Source organism: Coccinella septempunctata, chromosome 5 (assembly GCF_907165205.1).
Source record: "Coccinella septempunctata chromosome 5, icCocSept1.1, whole genome shotgun sequence".
NCBI classification, from domain to species: Eukaryota; Metazoa; Arthropoda; class Insecta; order Coleoptera; family Coccinellidae; genus Coccinella; species Coccinella septempunctata.
In genome coordinates, this window is record NC_058193.1 from 13759827 (window position 1) to 13782846 (window position 23020).

Genomic DNA, 23020 nt, shown 5'->3' on the forward strand with positions numbered 1-23020 from the left:
TCAGTGGTCAATTCGGCAAAGTGTGATATCAATTCCTCGAAAACTGTTGGATCAATTCGAACCAAATCTTGAAACTGCACATAGTTTTCGGATTGAGATGCACATGTTGAATTTCAGTTCGATAGTTCAGATAGGAATTGAGATTTCAGTGGTCCATTCGGCAAAGTGTGATATCAATTCCTCGAAAACTGTTGGATCAATTCGAACCAAATCTTGAAATTTTACACAGTTTTCGAATTGAGATGCACATGTTGAATTTCAGTTCGATAGTTCAGATAGGAATTGAGATTTCAGTGGTCAATTCGGCAAAGTGTGATATCCATTCCTCGAAAACTGTTGGATCAATTCGAACCAAATCTTGAAACTGCACATAGTTTTCGAATTGAGATGTACATGTTGAATTTTAGATCGATAGTTCTGATAGGAATGGAGATTTCAGTAGTCGATTCGACAAAATATCATTTCAATTCCTTTGGAACTATTGGATCAATTCGAACCAAATCTTGAAACTGCACATAGTTTTCGAATTGAGATGCACATGTTGAATTTTAGATCGATAGTTCTGATAGGAATGGAGATTTCAGTAGTCGATTCGACAAAATATCATTTCAATTCCTTTGGAACTATTGGATCAATTCGAACCAAATCTTGAAACTGCACATAGTTTTCGAATTGAGATGCACATGTTGAATTTCAGTTCGATAGTTCAGATAGGAATTGAGATTTCAGTGGTCTATTCGGCAAAGTGTGATATCAATTCCTCGAAAACTGTTGGATCAATTCGAACCAAATCTTGAAATTTTACACAGTTTTCGAATTGAGATGCACATGTTGAATTTCAGTTCGATAGTTCAGATAGGAATTGAGATTTCAGTGGTCAATTCGGCAAAGTGTGATATCAATTCCTCGAAAACTGTTGGATCAATTCGAACCAAATCTTGAAACTGCACATAGTTTTCGGATTGAGATGCACATGTTGAATTTCAGTTCGATAGTTCAGATAGGAATTGAGATTTCAGTGGTCAATTCGGCAAAGTGTGATATCAATTCCTCGAAAACTGTTGGATCAATTCGAACCAAATCTTGAAACTGCACATAGTTTTCGGATTGAGATGCACATGTTGAATTTCAGTTCGATAGTTCAGATAGGAATTGAGATTTCAGTGGTCAATTCGGCAAAGTGTGATATCAATTCCTCGAAAACTGTTGGATCAATTCGAACCAAATCTTGAAATTTTACACAGTTTTTGAATTGAGATGCACATGTTGAATTTCAGTTCGATAGTTCAGATAGGAATTGAGATTTCAGTGGTCAATTCGGCAAAGTGTGATATCAATTCCTCGAAAACTGTTGGATCAATTCGAACCAAATCTTGAAACTGCACATAGTTTTCGAATTGAGATGTACATGTTGAATTTTAGATCGATAGTTCTGATAGGAATGGAGATTTCAGTAGTCGATTCGACAAAATATCATTTCAATTCCTTTGGAATCATTGGATCAATTCGAACCAAATCTTGAAACTGCACATAGTTTTCGAATTGAGATGCACATGTTGAATTTCAGTTCGATAGTTCAGATAGGAATTGAGATTTCAGTGGTCCATTCGGCAAAGTGTGATATCAATTCCTCGAAAACTGTTGGATCAATTCGAACCAAATCTTGAAATTTTACACAGTTTTTGAATTGAGATGTACATGTTGAATTTCAGTTCGATAGTTCAGATAGGAATTGAGATTTCAGTGGTCAATTCGGCAAAGTGTGATATCAATTCCTCGAAAACTGTTGGATCAATTCGAACCAAATCTTGAAACTGCACATAGTTTTCGAATTGAGATGTACATGTTGAATTTTAGATCGATAGTTCTGATAGGAATGGAGATTTCAGTAGTCGATTCGACAAAATATCATTTCAATTCCTTTGGAATCATTGGATCAATTCGAACCAAATCTTGAAACTGCACATAGTTTTCGAATTGAGATGCACATGTTGAATTTCAGTTCGATAGTTCAGATAGGAATTGAGATTTCAGTGGTCAATTCGGCAAAGTGTGATATCAATTCCTCGAAAACTGTTGGATCAATTCGAACCAAATCTTGAAACTGCACATAGTTTTCGGATTGAGATGCACATGTTGAATTTCAGTTCGATAGTTCAGATAGGAATTGAGATTTCAGTGGTCAATTCGGCAAAGTGTGATATCAATTCCTCGAAAACTGTTGGATCAATTCGAACCAAATCTTGAAATTTTACACAGTTTTTGAATTGAGATGCACATGTTGAATTTCAGTTCGATAGTTCAGATAGGAATTGAGATTTCAGTGGTCAATTCGGCAAAGTGTGATATCAATTCCTCGAAAACTGTTGGATCAATTCGAACCAAATCTTGAAACTGCACATAGTTTTCGAATTGAGATGTACATGTTGAATTTTAGATCGATAGTTCTGATAGGAATGGAGATTTCAGTAGTCGATTCGACAAAATATCATTTCAATTCCTTTGGAATCATTGGATCAATTCGAACCAAATCTTGAAACTGCACATAGTTTTCGAATTGAGATGCACATGTTGAATTTCAGTTCGATAGTTCAGATAGGAATTGAGATTTCAGTGGTCCATTCGGCAAAGTGTGATATCAATTCCTCGAAAACTGTTGGATCAATTCGAACCAAATCTTGAAACTGCACATAGTTTTCGAATTGAGATGTACATGTTGAATTTTAGATCGATAGTTCTGATAGGAATGGAGATTTCAGTAGTCGATTCGACAAAATATCATTTCAATTCCTTTGGAATCATTGGATCAATTCGAACCAAATCTTGAAACTGCACATAGTTTTCGAATTGAGATGCACATGTTGAATTTCAGTTCGATAGTTCAGATAGGAATTGAGATTTCAGTGGTCTATTCGGCAAAGTGTGATATCAATTCCTCGAAAACTGTTGGATCAATTCGAACCAAATCTTGAAATTTTACACAGTTTTTGAATTGAGATGCACATGTTGAATTTCAGTTCGATAGTTCAGATAGGAATTGAGATTTCAGTGGTCAATTCGGCAAAGTGTGATATCAATTCTTCGAAAACTGTTGGATCAATTCGAACCAAATCTTGAAACTGCACATAGTTTTCGAATTGAGATGTACATGTTGAATTTTAGATCGATAGTTCTGATAGGAATGGAGATTTCAGTAGTCGATTCGACAAAATATCATTTCAATTCCTTTGGAATCATTGGATCAATTCGAACCAAATCTTGAAACTGCACATAGTTTTCGAATTGAGATGCACATGTTGAATTTCAGTTCGATAGTTCAGATAGGAATTGAGATTTCAGTGGTCTATTCGGCAAAGTGTGATATCAATTCCTCGAAAACTGTTGGATCAATTCGAACCAAATCTTGAAATTTTACACAGTTTTCGAATTGAGATGCACATGTTGAATTTCAGTTCTATAGTTCAGATAGGAATTGAGATTTCAGTGGTCAATTCGGCAAAGTGTGATATCAATTCCTCGAAAACTGTTGGATCAATTCGAACCAACTCTTGAAACTGCACATAGTTTTCGGATTGAGATGCACATGTTGAATTTCAGTTCGATAGTTCAGATAGGAATTGAGATTTCAGTGGTCAATTCGGCAAAGTGTGATATCAATTCCTCGAAAACTGTTGGATCAATTCGAACCAAATCTTGAAACTGCACATAGTTTTCGGATTGAGATGCACATGTTGAATTTCAGTTCGATAGTTCAGATAGGAATTGAGATTTCAGTGGTCAATTCGGCAAAGTGTGATATCAATTCCTCGAAAACTGTTGGATCAATTCGAACCAAATCTTGAAATTTTACACAGTTTTTGAATTGAGATGCACATGTTGAATTTCAGTTCGATAGTTCAGATAGGAATTGAGATTTCAGTGGTCAATTCGGCAAAGTGTGATATCAATTCCTCGAAAACTGTTGGATCAATTCGAACCAAATCTTGAAACTGCACATAGTTTTCGAATTGAGATGTACATGTTGAATTTTAGATCGATAGTTCTGATAGGAATGGAGATTTCAGTAGTCGATTCGACAAAATATCATTTCAATTCCTTTGGAATCATTGGATCAATTCGAACCAAATCTTGAAACTGCACATAGTTTTCGAATTGAGATGCACATGTTGAATTTCAGTTCGATAGTTCAGATAGGAATTGAGATTTCAGTGGTCCATTCGGCAAAGTGTGATATCAATTCCTCGAAAACTGTTGGATCAATTCGAACCAAATCTTGAAATTTTACACAGTTTTTGAATTGAGATGCACATGTTGAATTTCAGTTCGATAGTTCAGATAGGAATTGAGATTTCAGTGGTCAATTCGGCAAAGTGTGATATCAATTCCTCGAAAACTGTTGGATCAATTCGAACCAAATCTTGAAACTGCACATAGTTTTCGAATTGAGATGTACATGTTGAATTTTAGATCGATAGTTCTGATAGGAATGGAGATTTCAGTAGTCGATTCGACAAAATATCATTTCAATTCCTTTGGAATCATTGGATCAATTCGAACCAAATCTTGAAACTGCACATAGTTTTCGAATTGAGATGCACATGTTGAATTTCAGTTCGATAGTTCAGATAGGAATTGAGATTTCAGTGGTCTATTCGGCAAAGTGTGATATCAATTCCTCGAAAACTGTTGGATCAATTCGAACCAAATCTTGAAATTTTACACAGTTTTCGAATTGAGATGCACATGTTGAATTTCAGTTCTATAGTTCAGATAGGAATTGAGATTTCAGTGGTCAATTCGGCAAAGTGTGATATCAATTCCTCGAAAACTGTTGGATCAATTCGAACCAACTCTTGAAACTGCACATAGTTTTCGGATTGAGATGCACATGTTGAATTTCAGTTCGATAGTTCAGATAGGAATTGAGATTTCAGTGGTCAATTCGGCAAAGTGTGATATCAATTCCTCGAAAACTGTTGGATCAATTCGAACCAAATCTTGAAACTGCACATAGTTTTCGAATTGAGATGCACATGTTGAATTTCAGTTCGATAGTTCTGATAGGAATTGGGATTTCAGTGGTCAATTCGGCAAAGTGTGATATCAATTCCTCGAAAACTGTTGGATCAATTCGAACCAAATCTTGAAATTTTACACAGTTTTCGAATTGAGATGCACATGTTGAATTCCAGTTCGATAGTTCAGATAGGAATTGAGATTTCAGTGGTCAATTCGGCAAAGTGTGATATCAATTCCTCGAAAACTGTTGAACCAATTCGACCCAAATCTTGAAACTGCACATAGTTTTCGAATTGAGATGCACATGTTGAATTTCAGATCGATAGTTCTGATAGGAATGAAGATTTCAGTAGTCGATTCGGCAAAATATCATTTCAATTCCTAAGGAACTATTGGATCGATTCGAAACAAATCTTGAAACTGCACATAGTTTTCGAATTGAGATGCACATGTTGAATTTCAGTTCGATAGTTCAGATAGGAATTGAGATTTCAGTGGTCAATTCGGCAAAGTGTGATATCAATTCCTCGAAAACTGTTGGATCAATTCGAACCAAATCTTGAAACTGCACATAGTTTTCGAATTGAGATGCACATGTTGAATTTCAGTTCTATAGTTCAGATAGGAATTGAGATTTCAGTGGTCAATTCGGCAAAGTGTGATATCAATTCCTCGAAAACTGTTGGATCAATTCGAACCAAATCTTGAAACTGCACATAGTTTTCGAATTGAGATGCACATGTTGAATTTTAGATCGATAGTTCTGATAGGAATGGAGATTTCAGTAGTCGATTCGACAAAATATCATTTGAATTCCTTTGGAACTATTGGATCAATTCGAACCAAATCTTGAAACTGCACATAGTTTTCGAATTGAGATGCACATGTTGAATTTCAGTTCGATAGTTCAGATAGGAATTGAGATTTCAGTGGTCTATTCGGCAAAGTGTGATATCAATTCCTCGAAAACTGTTGGATCAATTCGAACCAAATCTTGAAATTTTACACAGTTTTCGAATTGAGATGCACATGTTGAATTTCAGTTCGATAGTTCAGATAGGAATTGAGATTTCAGTGGTCAATTCGGCAAAGTGTGATATCAATTCCTCGAAAACTGTTGGATCAATTCGAACCAAATCTTGAAACTGCACATAGTTTTCGGATTGAGATGCACATGTTGAATTTCAGTTCGATAGTTCAGATAGGAATTGAGATTTCAGTGGTCAATTCGGCAAAGTGTGATATCAATTCCTCGAAAACTGTTGGATCAATTCGAACCAAATCTTGAAACTGCACATAGTTTTCGGATTGAGATGCACATGTTGAATTTCAGTTCGATAGTTCAGATAGGAATTGAGATTTCAGTGGTCAATTCGGCAAAGTGTGATATCAATTCCTCGAAAACTGTTGGATCAATTCGAACCAAATCTTGAAATTTTACACAGTTTTTGAATTGAGATGCACATGTTGAATTTCAGTTCGATAGTTCAGATAGGAATTGAGATTTCAGTGGTCAATTCGGCAAAGTGTGATATCAATTCCTCGAAAACTGTTGGATCAATTCGAACCAAATCTTGAAACTGCACATAGTTTTCGAATTGAGATGTACATGTTGAATTTTAGATCGATAGTTCTGATAGGAATGGAGATTTCAGTAGTCAATTCGACAAACTATCATTTCAATTCCTTTGGAATCATTGGATCAATTCGAACCAAATCTTGAAACTGCACATAGTTTTCGAATTGAGATGCACATGTTGAATTTCAGTTCGATAGTTCAGAAAGGAATTGAGATTTCAGTGGTCCATTCGGCAAAGTGTGATATCAATTCCTCGAAAACTGTTGGATCAATTCGAACCAAATCTTGAAATTTTACACAGTTTTTGAATTGAGATGTACATGTTGAATTTCAGTTCGATAGTTCAGATAGGAATTGAGATTTCAGTGGTCAATTCGGCAAAGTGTGATATCAATTCCTCGAAAACTGTTGGATCAATTCGAACCAAATCTTGAAACTGCACATAGTTTTCGAATTGAGATGTACATGTTGAATTTTAGATCGATAGTTCTGATAGGAATGGAGATTTCAGTAGTCGATTCGACAAAATATCATTTCAATTCCTTTGGAATCATTGGATCAATTCGAACCAAATCTTGAAACTGCACATAGTTTTCGAATTGAGATGCACATGTTGAATTTCAGTTCGATAGTTCAGATAGGAATTGAGATTTCAGTGGTCAATTCGGCAAAGTGTGATATCAATTCCTCGAAAACTGTTGGATCAATTCGAACCAAATCTTGAAACTGCACATAGTTTTCGGATTGAGATGCACATGTTGAATTTCAGTTCGATAGTTCAGATAGGAATTGAGATTTCAGTGGTCAATTCGGCAAAGTGTGATATCAATTCCTCGAAAACTGTTGGATCAATTCGAACGAAATCTTGAAATTTTACACAGTTTTTGAATTGAGATGCACATGTTGAATTTCAGTTCGATAGTTCAGATAGGAATTGAGATTTCAGTGGTCAATTCGGCAAAGTGTGATATCAATTCCTCGAAAACTGTTGGATCAATTCGAACCAAATCTTGAAACTGCACATAGTTTTCGAATTGAGATGTACATGTTGAATTTTAAATCGATAGTTCTGATAGGAATGGAGATTTCAGTAGTCGATTCGACAAAATATCATTTCAATTCCTTTGGAATCATTGGATCAATTCGAACCAAATCTTGAAACTGCACATAGTTTTCGAATTGAGATGCACATGTTGAATTTCAGTTCGATAGTTCAGATAGGAATTGAGATTTCAGTGGTCCATTCGGCAATGTGTGATATCAATTCCCCGAAAACTGTTGGATCAATTCGAACCAAATCTTGAAATTTTACACAGTTTTTGAATTGAGATGCACATGTTGAATTTCAGTTCGATAGTTCAGATAGGAATTGAGATTTCAGTGGTCAATTCGGCAAAGTGTGATATCAATTCCTCGAAAACTGTTGGATCAATTCGAACCAAATCTTGAAATTTTACACAGTTTTCGAATTGAGATGCACATGTTGAATTTCAGTTCTATAGTTCAGATAGGAATTGAGATTTCAGTGGTCAATTCGGCAAAGTGTGATATCAATTCCTCGAAAACTGTTGGATCAATTCGAACCAACTCTTGAAACTGCACATAGTTTTCGGATTGAGATGCACATGTTGAATTTCAGTTCGATAGTTCAGATAGGAATTGAGATTTCAGTGGTCAATTCGGCAAAGTGTGATATCAATTCCTCGAAAACTGTTGGATCAATTCGAACCAAATCTTGAAATTTTACACAGTTTTCGAATTGAGATGCACATGTTGAATTTCAGTTCGATAGTTCAAATAGGAATTGAGATTTCAGTGGTCAATTCGGCAAAGTGTGATATCAATTCCTCGAAAACTGTTGGATCAATTCGAACCAAATCTTGAAACTGCTCATAGTTTTCGGATTGAGATGCACATGTTGAATTTCAGTTCGATAGTTCAGATAGGAATTGAGATTTCAGTGGACGATTCGACATAGTATCATTTGAATTCCTAAGGAACTATTGGATCAATTGGACCCAAATCTCGAAACTGTACACAGTTTTCGAATTGAGATGCACATGTTGAATTTCAGTTCGATTGTTCAGATAGGAATTGAGTTTTCAGAGGTTCATTCGGCAAAATGTGATATCAATTCCTTGAAAACTGTTGGATCAATTCGAACCAAATCTTGACACTGCACATAGTTTTCGAAATGAAATGCACATATTGAATTTCAGTTCGATAGTTCAGATAGGAATTGAGATTTCAGTGGTCAATTCGGCAAAGTGTAATATTAATTCCTCGAAAACTGTTGGATCAATTCGAACCAAATCTTGAAACTGCACATAGTTTTCGAATTGAGATGCACATGTTGAATTTCAGTTCGATATTTCAGATAGGAATTGAGTTTTCAGTGGTCAATTCGGCAAAGTGTGATATCAATTCCTTGAAAACTGTTGGATCAATTCGAACCAAATCTTGAAACTGCACATAGTTTTCGAAATGAGATGCACATGTTGAATTTCAAGTCGATAGTTAAGATAGTAATTGAGATTTCAGTGGTCAATTCGGCAAAGTGTAATATCAATTCCTCGAAAACTGTTGGATCAATTCAGACCAAATCTTGAAACTGCACATAGTTTTCGAATTGAGATGTACATGTTGAATTTCAGTTCGATAGTTCAGATAGGAATTGAGATTTCAAATGTCAATTCGGCAAAGTGTGATATCAATTCCTCGAAAACTGTTAGATCAATTCGAACCAAATCTTGACACTGCACATAGTTTTCGAAATGAGACGCACATATTGAATTTCAGTTCGATAGTTCAGATAGGAATTGAGATTTCAGTGGTCAATTCGGCAAAGTGTAATATTAATTCCTCGAAAACTGTTCGTTCAATTCGAACCAAATCTTGAAACTGCACATAGTTTTCGAATTGAGATGCACATGTTGAATTTCAGTTCGATATTTCAGATAGGAATTGAGTTTTCAGTGGTCAATTCGGCAAAGTGTGATATCAATTCCTTGAAAACTGTTGGATCAATTCGAACCAAATCTTGAAACTGCACATAGTTTTCGAAATGAGATGCACATGTTGAATTTCAAGTCGATAGTTCTGATAGGAATGAAGATTTCAGTAGTCGATTCGACGAAGTATCATTTCAATTCCTAAGGAACTATCGGATCAATTCGAACCAAATCTTGAAACTGCACATAGTTTTCGAATTGAGATGTACATGTTGAATTTCAGTTCGATAGTTCAGATAGGAATTGAGATTTCAGATGTCAATTCGGCAAAGTGTGATATCAATTCCTCGAAAACTGTTAGATCAATTCGAACCAAATCTTGAAATTTTACACAGTTTTCGAATTGGGATGCACATGTTGAATTTCAGTTCGATAGTTCCGATAGGAATTGATAATTCAGTGGTCAATTCGGCGAAGTGTGATATCAATTCCTCGAAAACTGTTGGATAAATTCGAACCAAATCTTGAAACTGCACATAGTTTTCGAAATGAGATGCACATATTGAATTTCAGATCGATAGTTCTGATAGGAATGGAGATTTCAGTAGTCGATTCGACAAAATATCATTTCAATTCCTTTGGAACTATTGGATCAATTCGACCAAAATCCCGAAACTGTACACAGTTTTCGAATTGAGATGCACATGTTGAATTTCAGTTCGAAAGTTCAGATGGGAATTGAGATTTCAGTGGTCAATTCGGCAAAGTGTGATATCAATTCCTCGAAAACTGTTGGATCAATTCGAACCAAATCTTGAAACTGCACATAGTTTTTGGATTGAGATGCACATGTTGAATTTCAATTCGATAGTTCAGATAGGAATTGAGATTTCAGTGGTCAATTCGGCAAAGTGTGATATCAATTCCTCGAAAACTGTTGGATCAATTCGAACCAAATCTTGAAATTTCACACAGTTTTCGAATTGAGATGCACATGTTGAATTTCAGTTCGATAGTTCAGATAGGAATTGAGATTTCAGTGGTCTATTCGGTAAAGTGTGATATCAATTCCTCAAAAACTGTTGGACCAATTCGACCCAAATCTTGAAACTGCACATAGTTTTCGAATTGAGATGCACATGTTGAATTTCAGTTCGATATTTCTGATAGGAATTGAGATTTCAGTGGTCGATTCGACAAAGTAACATTTCAATTCCTGAGGAACTAGTGGATCAATTCGAACCAAATCTTGAAACTGCACATAGTTTTCGAATTTAGATGCACATGTTGAATTTCAGTTCGATAGTTCAGATAGGAATTGAGATTTCAGTGGTCAATTCGACAAAGTGTGATATCAATTCCTCGAAAACTGTTGGATCAATTCGAACCAAATCTTGGAACTGCACATAGTTTTCGAATTGAGATGCACATGTTGAATTTCAGTAAGATAGTTCTGATAGGAATGGAGATTTCAGTAGTCGATTCGACGAAGTATCATTTCAATTCCTCGAAAACTGTTGGATCAATTCGAACCAAATCTTGAAAGTGCACATAGTTTTCGGATTGAGACGCACTTGTTTAATTTTAGTTCGATAGTTCAGATAGGAATTTAGATTTCAGTGGTCTATTCGGCAAAGTGTGATATCCATACCTCAAAAACTGTTGGATCAATTCGAACCAAATCTTGAAACTGCACATAGTTTTCGAAATGAGATGCACATGTTGAATTTCAGATCGATAGTTCTGATAGGAATGAAGATTTCAGTAGTCGATTCGACAAAATATCATTTCAATTCCTAAGGAACTATTGGATCAATTCGAAACAAATCTTGAAACTGCACATAGTTTTCGAATTGAGATGCACATGTTGAATTTCAGTTCGATAGTTCTGATAGGAATTGGGATTTCAGTGGTCAATTCGGCAAAGTGTGATATCAATTCCTCGAAAACTGTTGGATCAATTCGAACCAAATCTTGAAATTTTACACAGTTTTCGAATTGAGATGCACATGTTGAATTCCAGTTCGATAGTTCAGATAGGAATTGAGATTTCAGTGGTCAATTCGGCAAAGTGTGATATCAATTCCTCGAAAACTGTTGGATCAATTCGAACCAAATCTTGAAACTGCACATAGTTTTCGGATTGAGATGCACATGTTGAATTTCAGTTCGATAGTTCAGATAGGAATTGAGATTTCAGTGGTCCATTCGGCAAAGTGTGATATCAATTCATCGAAAACTGTTGGATCAATTCGAACCAAATCTTGAAATTTTACACAGTTTTCGAATTGAGATGCACATGTTGAATTTCAGTTCGATAGTTCAGATAGGAATTGAGATTTCAGTGGTCCATTCGGCAAAGTGTGATATCAATTCATCGAAAACTGTTGGATCAATTCGAACCAAATCTTGAAACTGCACATAGTTTTCGAATTGAGATGCACATGTTGAATTTCAGTTCGATAGTTCTGATAGGAATTGGGATTTCAGTGGTCAATTCGGCAAAGTGTGATATCAATTCCTCGAAAACTGTTGGATCAATTCGAACCAAATCTTGAAATTTTACACAGTTTTCGAATTGAGATGCACATGTTGAATTCCAGTTCGATAGTTCAGATAGGAATTGAGATTTCAGTGGTCAATTCGGCAAAGTGTGATATCAATTCCTCGAAAACTGTTGGATCAATTCGAAGCAAATCTTGAAACTGCACATAGTTTTCGGATTGAGATGCACATGTTGAATTTCAGTTCGATAGTTCAGATAGGAATTGAGATTTCAGTGATCCATTCGGCAAAGTGTGATATCAATTCCTCGAAAACTGTTGGATCAATTCGAACCAAATCTTGAAATTTTACACAGTTTTCGAATTGAGATGCACATGTTGAATTTCAGTTCGATAGTTCAGATAGGAATTGAGATTTCAGTAGTCGATTCGACAAAATATCATTTCAATTCCTAAGGAACTATTGGATCAATTCGAACCAAATCTTGAAACTGCACATAATTTTCGAATTGAGATTCACATGTTGAATTTCAGTTCGATAGTTCAGATAGGAATTGAGATTTCAGTGGTCAATTCGGCAAAGTGTGATATCAATTCCTCGAAAACAGTTGGATCAATTCGAACCAAATCTTGAAACTGCACATAGTTTTCGAATTGAGATGCACATGTTGAATTTTAGATCGATAGTTCTGATAGGAATGGAGATTTCAGTAGTCGATTCGACAAAATATCATTTCAATTCCTTTGGAACTATTGGATCAATTCGAACCAAATCTTGAAACTGCACATAGTTTTCGAATTGAGATGCACATGTTGAATTTCATTTCGATAGTTCAGATAGGAATTGAGATTTCAGTGGTCAATTCGGCAAAGTGTGATATCAATTCCTCGAAAACTGTTGGATCAATTCGAACCAAATCTTGAAAGTGCACATAGTTTTCGGATTGAGATGCACTTGTTAAATTTCAGTTCGATAGTTCAGATAGGAATTGAGATTTCAGTGGTCTACAGTTGGGAAATATCGGTCCAAGGAACAAACACAAGAAACTATTCTTTCACGACGTTTCGGCACTTTATTGTGCCTTCTTCAGGCTAAAAAATGGAAAATTATGTTATAAACAGTGACATAGATAATATAAAAATATGATGGCATAATATTCATATAAATTACTAAAATTATCGATCTAATACATTACAAATACAGAATAGAATATAAAAAAAAAATATAAAAACACCGAAAACAACATTAAACATCAAAGCAGACTGAGCAAGACAACTGTATAGCAAGACAGGCCAAGGAAAAAAGGAAAAATACTCACTGTCAGAATATTAAAAAATTTTCAATATTTTCATGTACAGAAAATCGTCATAAAAATGAAAATAAAACGGGAAAACGAGTTCTACCGGATCTAGGCATCGATGTATGTTTGCTTTTTGGGTCATGACACATCAAACGCAGAATTCAAATGAATGGAAGAAAAACGATCTACAAACACAACGGAAACACGAGAGACAACATGACACTTGCACAGTGGCGTAACGAAACGACCAAATATTTAACTGGGCTTTCAACATTTTGAAATCAAGTTGGAATATGCCACACTCAACGTACTAACGTCCGTACGTGCATTAACTGTGTTTGGGAACTTCTTTATATAAATCATCTCCTTAAAGCAACGTTTAAACCAGTTGTTCTCCCGACCCAAAATTTCAACGTTCTGAAAATCAAAATTGTGGTTGGATGATGAAGCATGAGCAGATAATGCTGTTGATTCTTTTCTATTCTTGCAATCCCTTTCATGTTGGGCAGATCTGTTGCCCAAATATTGCCCTGTTTGTCCGACATAACACACGCTACAATCCCTACAGTTGATCTTATAAACCACCCCAGAACATCTCTCCTTCGGATCCCTATCCTTAAGCTTTGAAAAAATAGACCGAACAGTTTTGTTGTAGTAATAAATAACACGATTTGTACTATCTTTCATTAATCGTTTGAGTTGTTCGGACAACCTCGGTACATAAATCAACTTACAGACTCTGACATTATTATGGGACTCGTCAACATTATTCAACGTGTGCGGTGGAGGTTCAACATTAGAAGAATAAAAAATTTTATGTATCAAACTTTTCGGGTAACCATTCCTCATCAGAAATAAAGTTTGCTCATCGAAATTTTTCTTGTGAAACAACTCGTCCGATAAATTCTGAATTTTGTGCTTTATCGATTTTATTATCATAACTTTCTGAATTCTCGAGTGCGCTGAGTCATAATGTAAGACTCTACCTGATGATATCGGTTTTCTATAAATGTCAGTGATAATCTTGTTGCCCTCTCTAATTAGAAGAACATCCAGAAACGGGATTCGGTTATCACTCTCTAACTCATATGTAAATTGGAGGCTGCTATGGAAACTATTGAAAACTTGCAGGACTTGTGGAACCTTATCCTTTGGAATGGATAAAATAATGTCATCTACATAAAAAAACACAAACGGAATCAAGAAGTCAATCTTCGACAAAACAAACGAGATCACCTTATTCATGACCATCTCAGCCAAAATTGGGGAGGCTGGGTTTCCCATAGCAGAACCTCTAATCTGGGAGTAAAATAAACCATCATAAGTACAATAGCTGTTCACGAAAATAAACTGAATAATATTTTTAACTGTCGTTATTGGAATCTGAGTATGGCTTTTCAAATCCTCCCAATGTTCATCAACGAGGTCAAAAATTAAACCTTGAGGAATGTTTGTAAATAACGAAACCACATCAAAACTAACCAACACGTAATCGTCGGGAATTACGATATCTCGTAAATTTGAAACCAAAGTGAACGAGTTTTTCAGGGAATAGGTGAACTTACATCTAATTCCATCCAAAACACCGACTAAAAATTTTGAAATATTGAACGTAGGTGAATTACAGCAAGAAATAACCGGTCTCAAGGGTCTGTTACTTTTATGTATTTTAACTAAACCATATATTTTAGGTGGTAAAGAATTATACTGTTTCATGCTTTTGGCCTCTCTATCATTTATAAAACCACCAGTATGTAATTCACTTATCAACTTGTTGCCACTAACCTGTATCTTTTTAGTTGGATCGCTTCTTAACAACTTATAAGTAGATGTGTCAGACAATAACTGCCTTAGTTTTTCATCATATTCCACCTTTGAAAGGATGACCGTCTTATTACCTTTATCCGAATTTAACACACAAATATCAGAATGGTTCTTAAGGAACAACCTAGTTTTATCATACCAAAACAACAATGTCCTGCTCAATCCATCCCTGATCTTACAAGTGTCCAATCTTCTATAAAAATTATGGATTATGTTACACAACGACAGCCTTACACTATTCTTTACATCCGAAAGCCATTGAGTCTGAAAATTAATGAACGATTCAACATCACTCAAAATATCTATCATAGGAAAGTCCCTACTAGTATAAGGCAATGCAAATTTTGGACCTAACGACAAAATCTTGGTAACACAGTCTGGTATGGAAACATCAGTGTAATTAACCAGCCAACTAGACTGTGTCAAAATATCATGCTGTTCAACATTTGACATTAACTGTTGAAATTTTCTCACATTGTCCTTTCTGATCTTGATTAATGAGTGTTGGAAAAAACGTTGTTGACTCTTAGAAAAACTATTTATATAGGAGACTGGAACCGCACCACATAAATGGTAATAAGACGGTCATCCTTTCAAAGGTGGAATATGATGAAAAACTAAGGCAGTTATTGTCTGACACATCTACTTATAAGTTGTTAAGAAGCGATCCAACTAAAAAGATACAGGTTAGTGGCAACAAGTTGATAAGTGAATTACATACTGGTGGTTTTATAAATGATAGAGAGGCCAAAAGCATGAAACAGTATAATTCTTTACCACCTAAAATATATGGTTTAGTTAAAATACATAAAAGTAACAGACCCTTGAGACCGGTTATTTCTTGCTGTAATTCACCTACGTTCAATATTTCAAAATTTTTAGTCGGTGTTTTGGATGGAATTAGATGTAAGTTCACCTATTCCCTGAAAAACTCGTTCACTTTGGTTTCAAATTTACGAGATATCGTAATTCCCGACGATTACGTGTTGGTTAGTTTTGATGTGGTTTCGTTATTTACAAACATTCCTCAAGGTTTAATTTTTGACCTCGTTGATGAACATTGGGAGGATTTGAAAAGCCATACTCAGATTCCAATAACGACAGTTAAAAATATTATTCAGTTTATTTTCGTGAACAGCTATTGTACTTATGATGGTTTATTTTACTCCCAGATTAGAGGTTCTGCTATGGGAAACCCAGCCTCCCCAATTTTGGCTGAGATGGTCATGAATAAGGTGATCTCGTTTGTTTTGTCGAAGATTGACTTCTTGATTCCGTTTGTGTTTTTTTATGTAGATGACATTATTTTATCCATTCCAAAGGATAAGGTTCCACAAGTCCTGCAAGTTTTCAATAGTTTCCATAGCAGCCTCCAATTTACATATGAGTTAGAGAGTGATAACCGAATCCCGTTTCTGGATGTTCTTCTAATTAGAGAGGGCAACAAGATTATCACTGACATTTATAGAAAACCGATATCATCAGGTAGAGTCTTACATTATGACTCAGCGCACTCGAGAATTCAGAAAGTTATGATAATAAAATCGATAAAGCACAAAATTCAGAATTTATCGGACGAGTTGTTTCACAAGAAAAATTTCGATGAGCAAACTTTATTTCTGATGAGGAATGGTTACCCGAAAAGTTTGATACATAAAATTTTTTATTCTTCTAATGTTGAACCTCCACCGCACACGTTGAATAATGTTGACGAGTCCCATAATAATGTCAGAGTCTGTAAGTTGATTTATGTACCGAGGTTGTCCGAACAACTCAAACGATTAATGAAAGATAGTACAAATCGTGTTATTTATTACTACAACAAAACTGTTCGGTCTATTTTTTCAAAGCTTAAGGATAGGGATCCGAAGGAGAGATGTTCTGGGGTGGTTTATAAGATCAACTGTAGGGATTGTAGCGTGTGTTATGTCGGACAAACAGGGCAATATTTGGGCAACAGATCTGCCCAACATGAAAGGGATTGCAAGAATAGAAAAGAATCAACAGCATTATCTGCTCATGCTTCATCATCCAACCACAATTTTGATTTTCAGAACGTTGAAATTTTGGGTCGGGAGAACAACTGGTTTAAACGTTGCTTTAAGGAGATGATTTATATAAAGAAGTTCCCAAACACAGTTAATGCACGTACGGACGTTAGTACGTTGAGTGTGGCATATTCCAACTTGATTTCAAAATGTTGAAAGCCCAGTTAAATATTTGGTCGTTTCGTTACGCCACTGTGCAAGTGTCATGTTGTCTCTCGTGTTTCCGTTGTGTTTGTAGATCGTTTTTCTTCCATTCATTTGAATTCTGCGTTTGATGTGTCATGACCCAAAAAGCAAACATACATCGATGCCTAGATCCGGTAGAACTCGTTTTCCCGTTTTATTTTCATTTTTATGACGATTTTCTGTACATGAAAATATTGAAAATTTTTTAATATTCTGACAGTGAGTATTTTTCCTTTTTTCCTTGGCCTGTCTTGCTATACAGTTGTCTTGCTCAGTCTGCTTTGATGTTTAATGTTGTTTTCGGTGTTTTTATATTTTTTTATATTCTATTCTGTATTTGTAATGTATTAGATCGATAATTTTAGTAATTTATATGAATATTATGCCATCATATTTTTATATTATCTATGTCACTGTTTATAACATAATTTTCCATTTTTTAGCCTGAAGAAGGCACAATAAAGTGCCGAAACGTCGTGAAAGAATAGTTTCTTGTGTTTGTTCCTTGGACCGATATTTCCCAACTGTAATTATTAATTGGAACGAGATTTTCCTGTTCGTACCTAATTTCAGTGGTCTATTCGCCAAAGTGTGATATCCATACCTCAAAAACTGTTGGATCAATTCGAACCAAATCTTGAAACTGCACATAGTTTTCGAAATGAGATGCACATGTTGAATTTCAGATCGATAGTTCTGATAGGAATGGAGATTTCAGTAGTCGATTCGACAAAATATCATTTCAATTCCTAAGGAACTATTGGATCAATTCGAACCAAATCTTGAAACTGCACATAATTTTCGAATTGAGATTCACATGTTGAATTTCAGTTCGATAGTTCAGATAGGAATTGAGATTTCAGTGGTCAATTCGGCAAAGTGTGATATCAATTCCTCGAAAACTGTTGGATCAATTGAAACCAAATCTTGAAACTGCACATAGTTTTCGAATTGAGATAGATGCATATGTTGGATTTCAGTTCGATAGTTCAGATAGGAATTGAGATTTCAGTGGTCGATTCGGCAAAGTGTGATATCAATTCCTCGAAAACTGTTGGATCAATTCGAACCAAATCTTGAAACTGCACATAGTTTTCGGATTGAGATGCACATGTTAAATTTCAGTTCGATAGTTCAGATAGGAATTGAGATTTCAGTGGTCAATTCGGCAAAGTGTGATATCAATTCCTCGAAAACTGTTGGATCAATTCGAACCAAATCTTGAAACTGAACATAGTTTTCCAATTGAGATGCACATGTTGAATTTCAGTTCGATAGTTCTGATAGGAATTGAGATTTCAGTGGTCAATTCGGCAAAGTGTGATATCAATTCCTCGAAAACTGTTGGATCAATTCGAACCAAATCTTGAAATTTCACACAGTTTTCGAATTGAGATGCACATGTTGAATTTCAGTTCGATAGTTCAAATAGGAATTGAGATTTCAGTGGTCAATTCGGCAAAGTGTGATATCAATTCCTCGAAAACTGTTAGATCAAATTGAACCAAATATTGAAACTGCACATTGTTTTCGGATTGAGATGCACATGTTGAATTTCAGTTCGATAGTTCAGATAGGAATTGAGATTTCAGTGGACGATTCGACATAGTATCATTTGAATTCCTAAGGAACTATTGGATCAATTCGACCAAAATCTCGAAACTGTACACAGTTTTCGAATTGAGATGCACATGTTGAATTTCAGTTCGATATTTCAGATAGGAATTGAGATTTCAGTGGTCAATTCGGCAAAGTGTGATATCAATTCCTCGAAAACTGTTGGATCAATTCGAACCAAATCTTGAAAGTGCACATAGTTTTCGGATTGAGATGCACTTGTTAAATTTCAGTTCGATAGTTCAGATAGGAATTGAGATTTCAGTGGTCTATTCGCCAAAGTGTGATATCCATACCTCAAAAACTGTTGGATCAATTCGAACCAAATCTTGAAACTGCACATAGTTTTCGAAATGAGATGCACATGTTGAATTTCAGATCGATAGTTCTGATAGGAATGGAGATTTCAGTAGTCGATTCGACAAAATATCATTTCAATTCCTAAGGAACTATTGGATCAATTCGAACCAAATCTTGAAACTGCACATAATTTTCGAATTGAGATTCACATGTTGAATTTCAGTTCGATAGTTCAGATAGGAATTGAGATTTCAGTGGTCAATTCGGCAAAGTGTGATATCAATTCCTCGAATACTGTTGGATCAATTGAAACCAAATCTTGAAACTGCACATAGTTTTCGAATTGAGATAGATGCATATGTTGGATTTCAGTTTGATAGTTCAGATAGGAATTGAGATTTCAGTGGTCAATTCGGCAAAGTGTGATATCAATTCCTCGAAAACTGTTGGATCAATTCGAACCAAATCTTGAAACTGCACATAGTTTTCGGATTGAGATGTACATGTTAAATTTCAGTTCGATAGTTCAGATAGGAATTGAGATTTCAGTGGTCAATTCGGCAAAGTGTGATATCAATTCCTCGAAAACTGTTTGATCAATTCGAACCAAATCTTGAAACTGAACATAGTTTTCCAATTGAGATGCACATGTTGAATTTCAGTTCGATAGTTCAGATAGGAATTGAGGATTTCAGTGGTCAATTCGGCAAAGTTTGATATCAATTCCTCAAAAACTGTTGGACCAATTCGACCCAAATCTTGAAACTGCACATAGTTTTCGAATTGAGATGCAAAAGTTGAATATCAGTTCGATATTTCTGATAGGAATTGAGATTTCAGTGGTCGATTCGACAAAGTATCATTTCAATTCCTGAGGAACTAGTGGATCAATTCGAACCAAATCTTGAAACTGCACATAGTTTTCGAAATGAGATGCACATGTTGAATTTCAGATCTATAGTTCTGATAGGAATGGAGATTTTAGTAGTCGATTCGACAAAATATCATTTCAATTCCTAAGGAACTATTGGATCAATTCGAACCAAATCTTGAAACTGCACATAATTTTCGAATTGAGATTCACATGTTGAATTTCAGTTCGATAGTTCAGATAGGAATTGAGATTTCAGTGGTCAATTCGGCAAAGTGTGATATCAATTCCTCGAAAACTGTTGGATCAATTGAAACCAAATCTTGAAACTGCACATAGTTTTCGAATTGAGATAGATGCATATGTTGGATTTCAGTTTGATAGTTCAGATAGGAATTGAGATTTCAGTGGTCAATTCGGCAAAGTGTGATATCAATTCCTCAAAAACTGTTGGACCAATTCGACCCAAATCTTGAAACTGAACATAGTTTTCGAATTGAGATTCACATGTTGAATTTCAGTTCGATAGTTCAGATAGGAATTGAGATTTCAGTGGTCTATTCGCCAAAGTGTGATATCCATACCTCAAAAACTGTTGGATCAATTCGAACCAAATCTTGAAACTGCACATAGTTTTCGAAATGAGATGCACATGTTGAATTTCAGATCGATAGTTCTGATAGGAATGGAGATTTCAGTAGTCGATTCGTCAAAATATCATTTCAATTCCTAAGGAACTATTGGATCAATTCGAACCAAATCTTGAAACTGCACATAATTTTCGAATTGAGATTCACATGTTGAATTTCAGTTCGATAGTTCAGATAGGAATTGAGATTTCAGTGGTCAATTCGGCAAAGTGTGATATCAATTCCTCGAAAACTGTTGGATCAATTGAAACCAAATCTTGAAACTGCACATAGTTTTCGAATTGAGATAGATGCATATGTTGGATTTCAGTTTGATAGTTCAGATAGGAATTGAGATTTCAGTGGTCAATTCGGCAAAGTGTGATATCAATTCCTCGAAAACTGTTGGATCAATTCGAACCAAATCTTGAAACTGCACATAGTTTTCGGATTGAGATGCACATGTTAAATTTCAGTTCGATAGTTCAGATAGGAATTGAGATTTCAGTGGTCAATTCGGCAAAGTGTGATATCAATTCCTCGAAAACTGTTTGATCAATTCGAACCAAATCTTGAAACTGAACATAGTTTTCCAATTGAGATGCACATGTTGAATTTCAGTTCGATAGTTCAGATAGGAATTGAGATTTCAGTGGTCGATTCGACAAAGTATCATTTCAATTCCTGAGGAACTATTGGATCAATTCGAACCAAATCTTGAAACTGCACATAGTTTTCGAATTGAGATTCACATGTTGAATTTCAGTTCGATAGTTCAGATAGGAATTGAGATTTCAGTGGTCAATTCGGCAAAGTGTGATATCAATTCCTCGAAAACTGTTGGATCAATTCGAACCAAATCTTGGAACTGCACAAAGTTTTCGAATTGGGATGCACATGTTGAATTTCAGTTCGATAGTTCTGATAGGAATTGAGATTTCAGTGGTCAATTCGGCAAAGTGTGATATCAATTCCTCGAAAACTGTTGGATCAATTCGAACCAAATCTTGAAATTTCACACAGTTTTCGAATTGAGATGCACATGTTGAATTTCAGTTCGATAGTTCAAATAGGAATTGAGATTTCAGTGGTCAATTCGGCAAAGTGTGATATCAATTCCTCGAAAACTGTTAGATCAAATTGAACCAAATATTGAAACTGCACATTGTTTTCGGATTGAGATGCACATGTTGAATTTCAGTTCGATAGTTCAGATAGGAATTGAGATTTCAGTGGACGATTCGACATAGTATCATTTGAATTCCTAAGGAACTATTGGATCAATTCGACCAAAATCTCGAAACTGTACACAGTTTTCGAATTGAGATGCACATGTTGAATTTCAGTTCGATATTTCAGATAGGAATTGAGATTTCAGTGGTCAATTCGCAAAGTGTCAATCAATTCCTCGAAAACTCTTGGATCAATTCGAACCAAATCTTGAAAGTGCACATAGTTTTCGGATTGAGATGCACTTGTTGAATTTCAGTTCGATAGTTCAGATAGGAATTGAGATTTCAGTGGTCTATTCGGCGAAGTGTGATATCCATACCTCTAAAACTGTTGGATCAATTCGAACCAAATCTTGAAACTGCACATAGTTTTCGAAATGAGATGCACATGTTGAATTTCAGATCGATCGTTCTGATAGGAATGAAGATTTCAGTAGTCGATTCGACAAAATATCATTTCAATTCCAAAGGAACTATTGGATCAATTCGAAACAAATCTTGAAACTGCACATAGTTTTCGAATTGAGATGCACATGTTGAATTTCAGTTCGATAGTTCCGATAGGAATTGGGATTTCAGTGGTCAATTCGGCAAAGTGTGATATCAATTCCTCGAAAACTGTTGGATCAATTCGAACCAAATCTTGAAATTTTACACAGTTTTCGAATTGAGATGCACATGTTGAATTCCAGTTCGATAGTTCAGATAGGAATTGAGATTTCAGTGGTCAATTCGGCAAAGTGTGATATCAATTCCTCGAAAACTGTTGGATCAATTCAAACCAAATCTTGAAACTGCACATAGTTTTCGGATTGAGATGCACTTGTTGAATTTCAGTTCGATAGTTCAGATAGGAATTGAGATTTCAGTGGTCTATTCGGCGAAGTGTGATATCCATACCTCTAAAACTGTTGGATCAATTCGAACCAAATCTTGAAACTGCTCATAGTTTTCGAAAT

General features: G+C 35.3%; 2 protein-coding genes across 2 annotated transcripts; one reads left to right on the forward strand and one right to left on the reverse strand.

Moving 5' to 3' along the window:
* Positions 1–13899: 13899 nt before the first annotated feature.
* LOC123313604 lies at positions 13900–15515 on the reverse strand. Its single transcript, XM_044898556.1, has 2 exons — positions 14591–15515; positions 13900–14529 (listed from the first exon to the last, which is right to left on the reverse strand). Exons 1-2 carry the CDS (start codon positions 15485–15487, stop codon positions 14434–14436), a joined length of 993 nt encoding a protein of 330 aa, XP_044754491.1. The 5' UTR covers positions 15488–15515; the 3' UTR covers positions 13900–14433.
* A 252-nt stretch (positions 15516–15767) lies between these two features.
* On the forward strand, positions 15768–17104 carry LOC123313605. Its single transcript, XM_044898557.1, has 2 exons — positions 15768–16413; positions 16475–17104. Exons 1-2 carry the CDS (start codon positions 15934–15936, stop codon positions 16568–16570), a joined length of 576 nt encoding a protein of 191 aa, XP_044754492.1. The 5' UTR covers positions 15768–15933; the 3' UTR covers positions 16571–17104.
* The last annotated feature ends 5916 nt before the right edge of the window (positions 17105–23020 follow it).

Bases quoted from the DNA above. Each gene is read 5' to 3' on its own strand.
- LOC123313605 (XM_044898557.1), top strand. From the start codon at position 15,934: ATGAAACAGTATAATTCTTTACCACCTAAAATATATGGTTTAGTTAAA. The intron at 16,414-16,474 runs GTGATCTCGTTT...TTTTTTATGTAG, and splicing joins CTGAGATGGTCATGAATAAG to ATGACATTATTTTATCCATT.
- LOC123313604 (XM_044898556.1), bottom strand. From the start codon at position 15,487: ATGATAGATATTTTGAGTGATGTTGAATCGTTCATTAATTTTCAGACT. The intron at 14,530-14,590 runs GTGATCTCGTTT...TTTTTTATGTAG, and splicing joins CTGAGATGGTCATGAATAAG to ATGACATTATTTTATCCATT.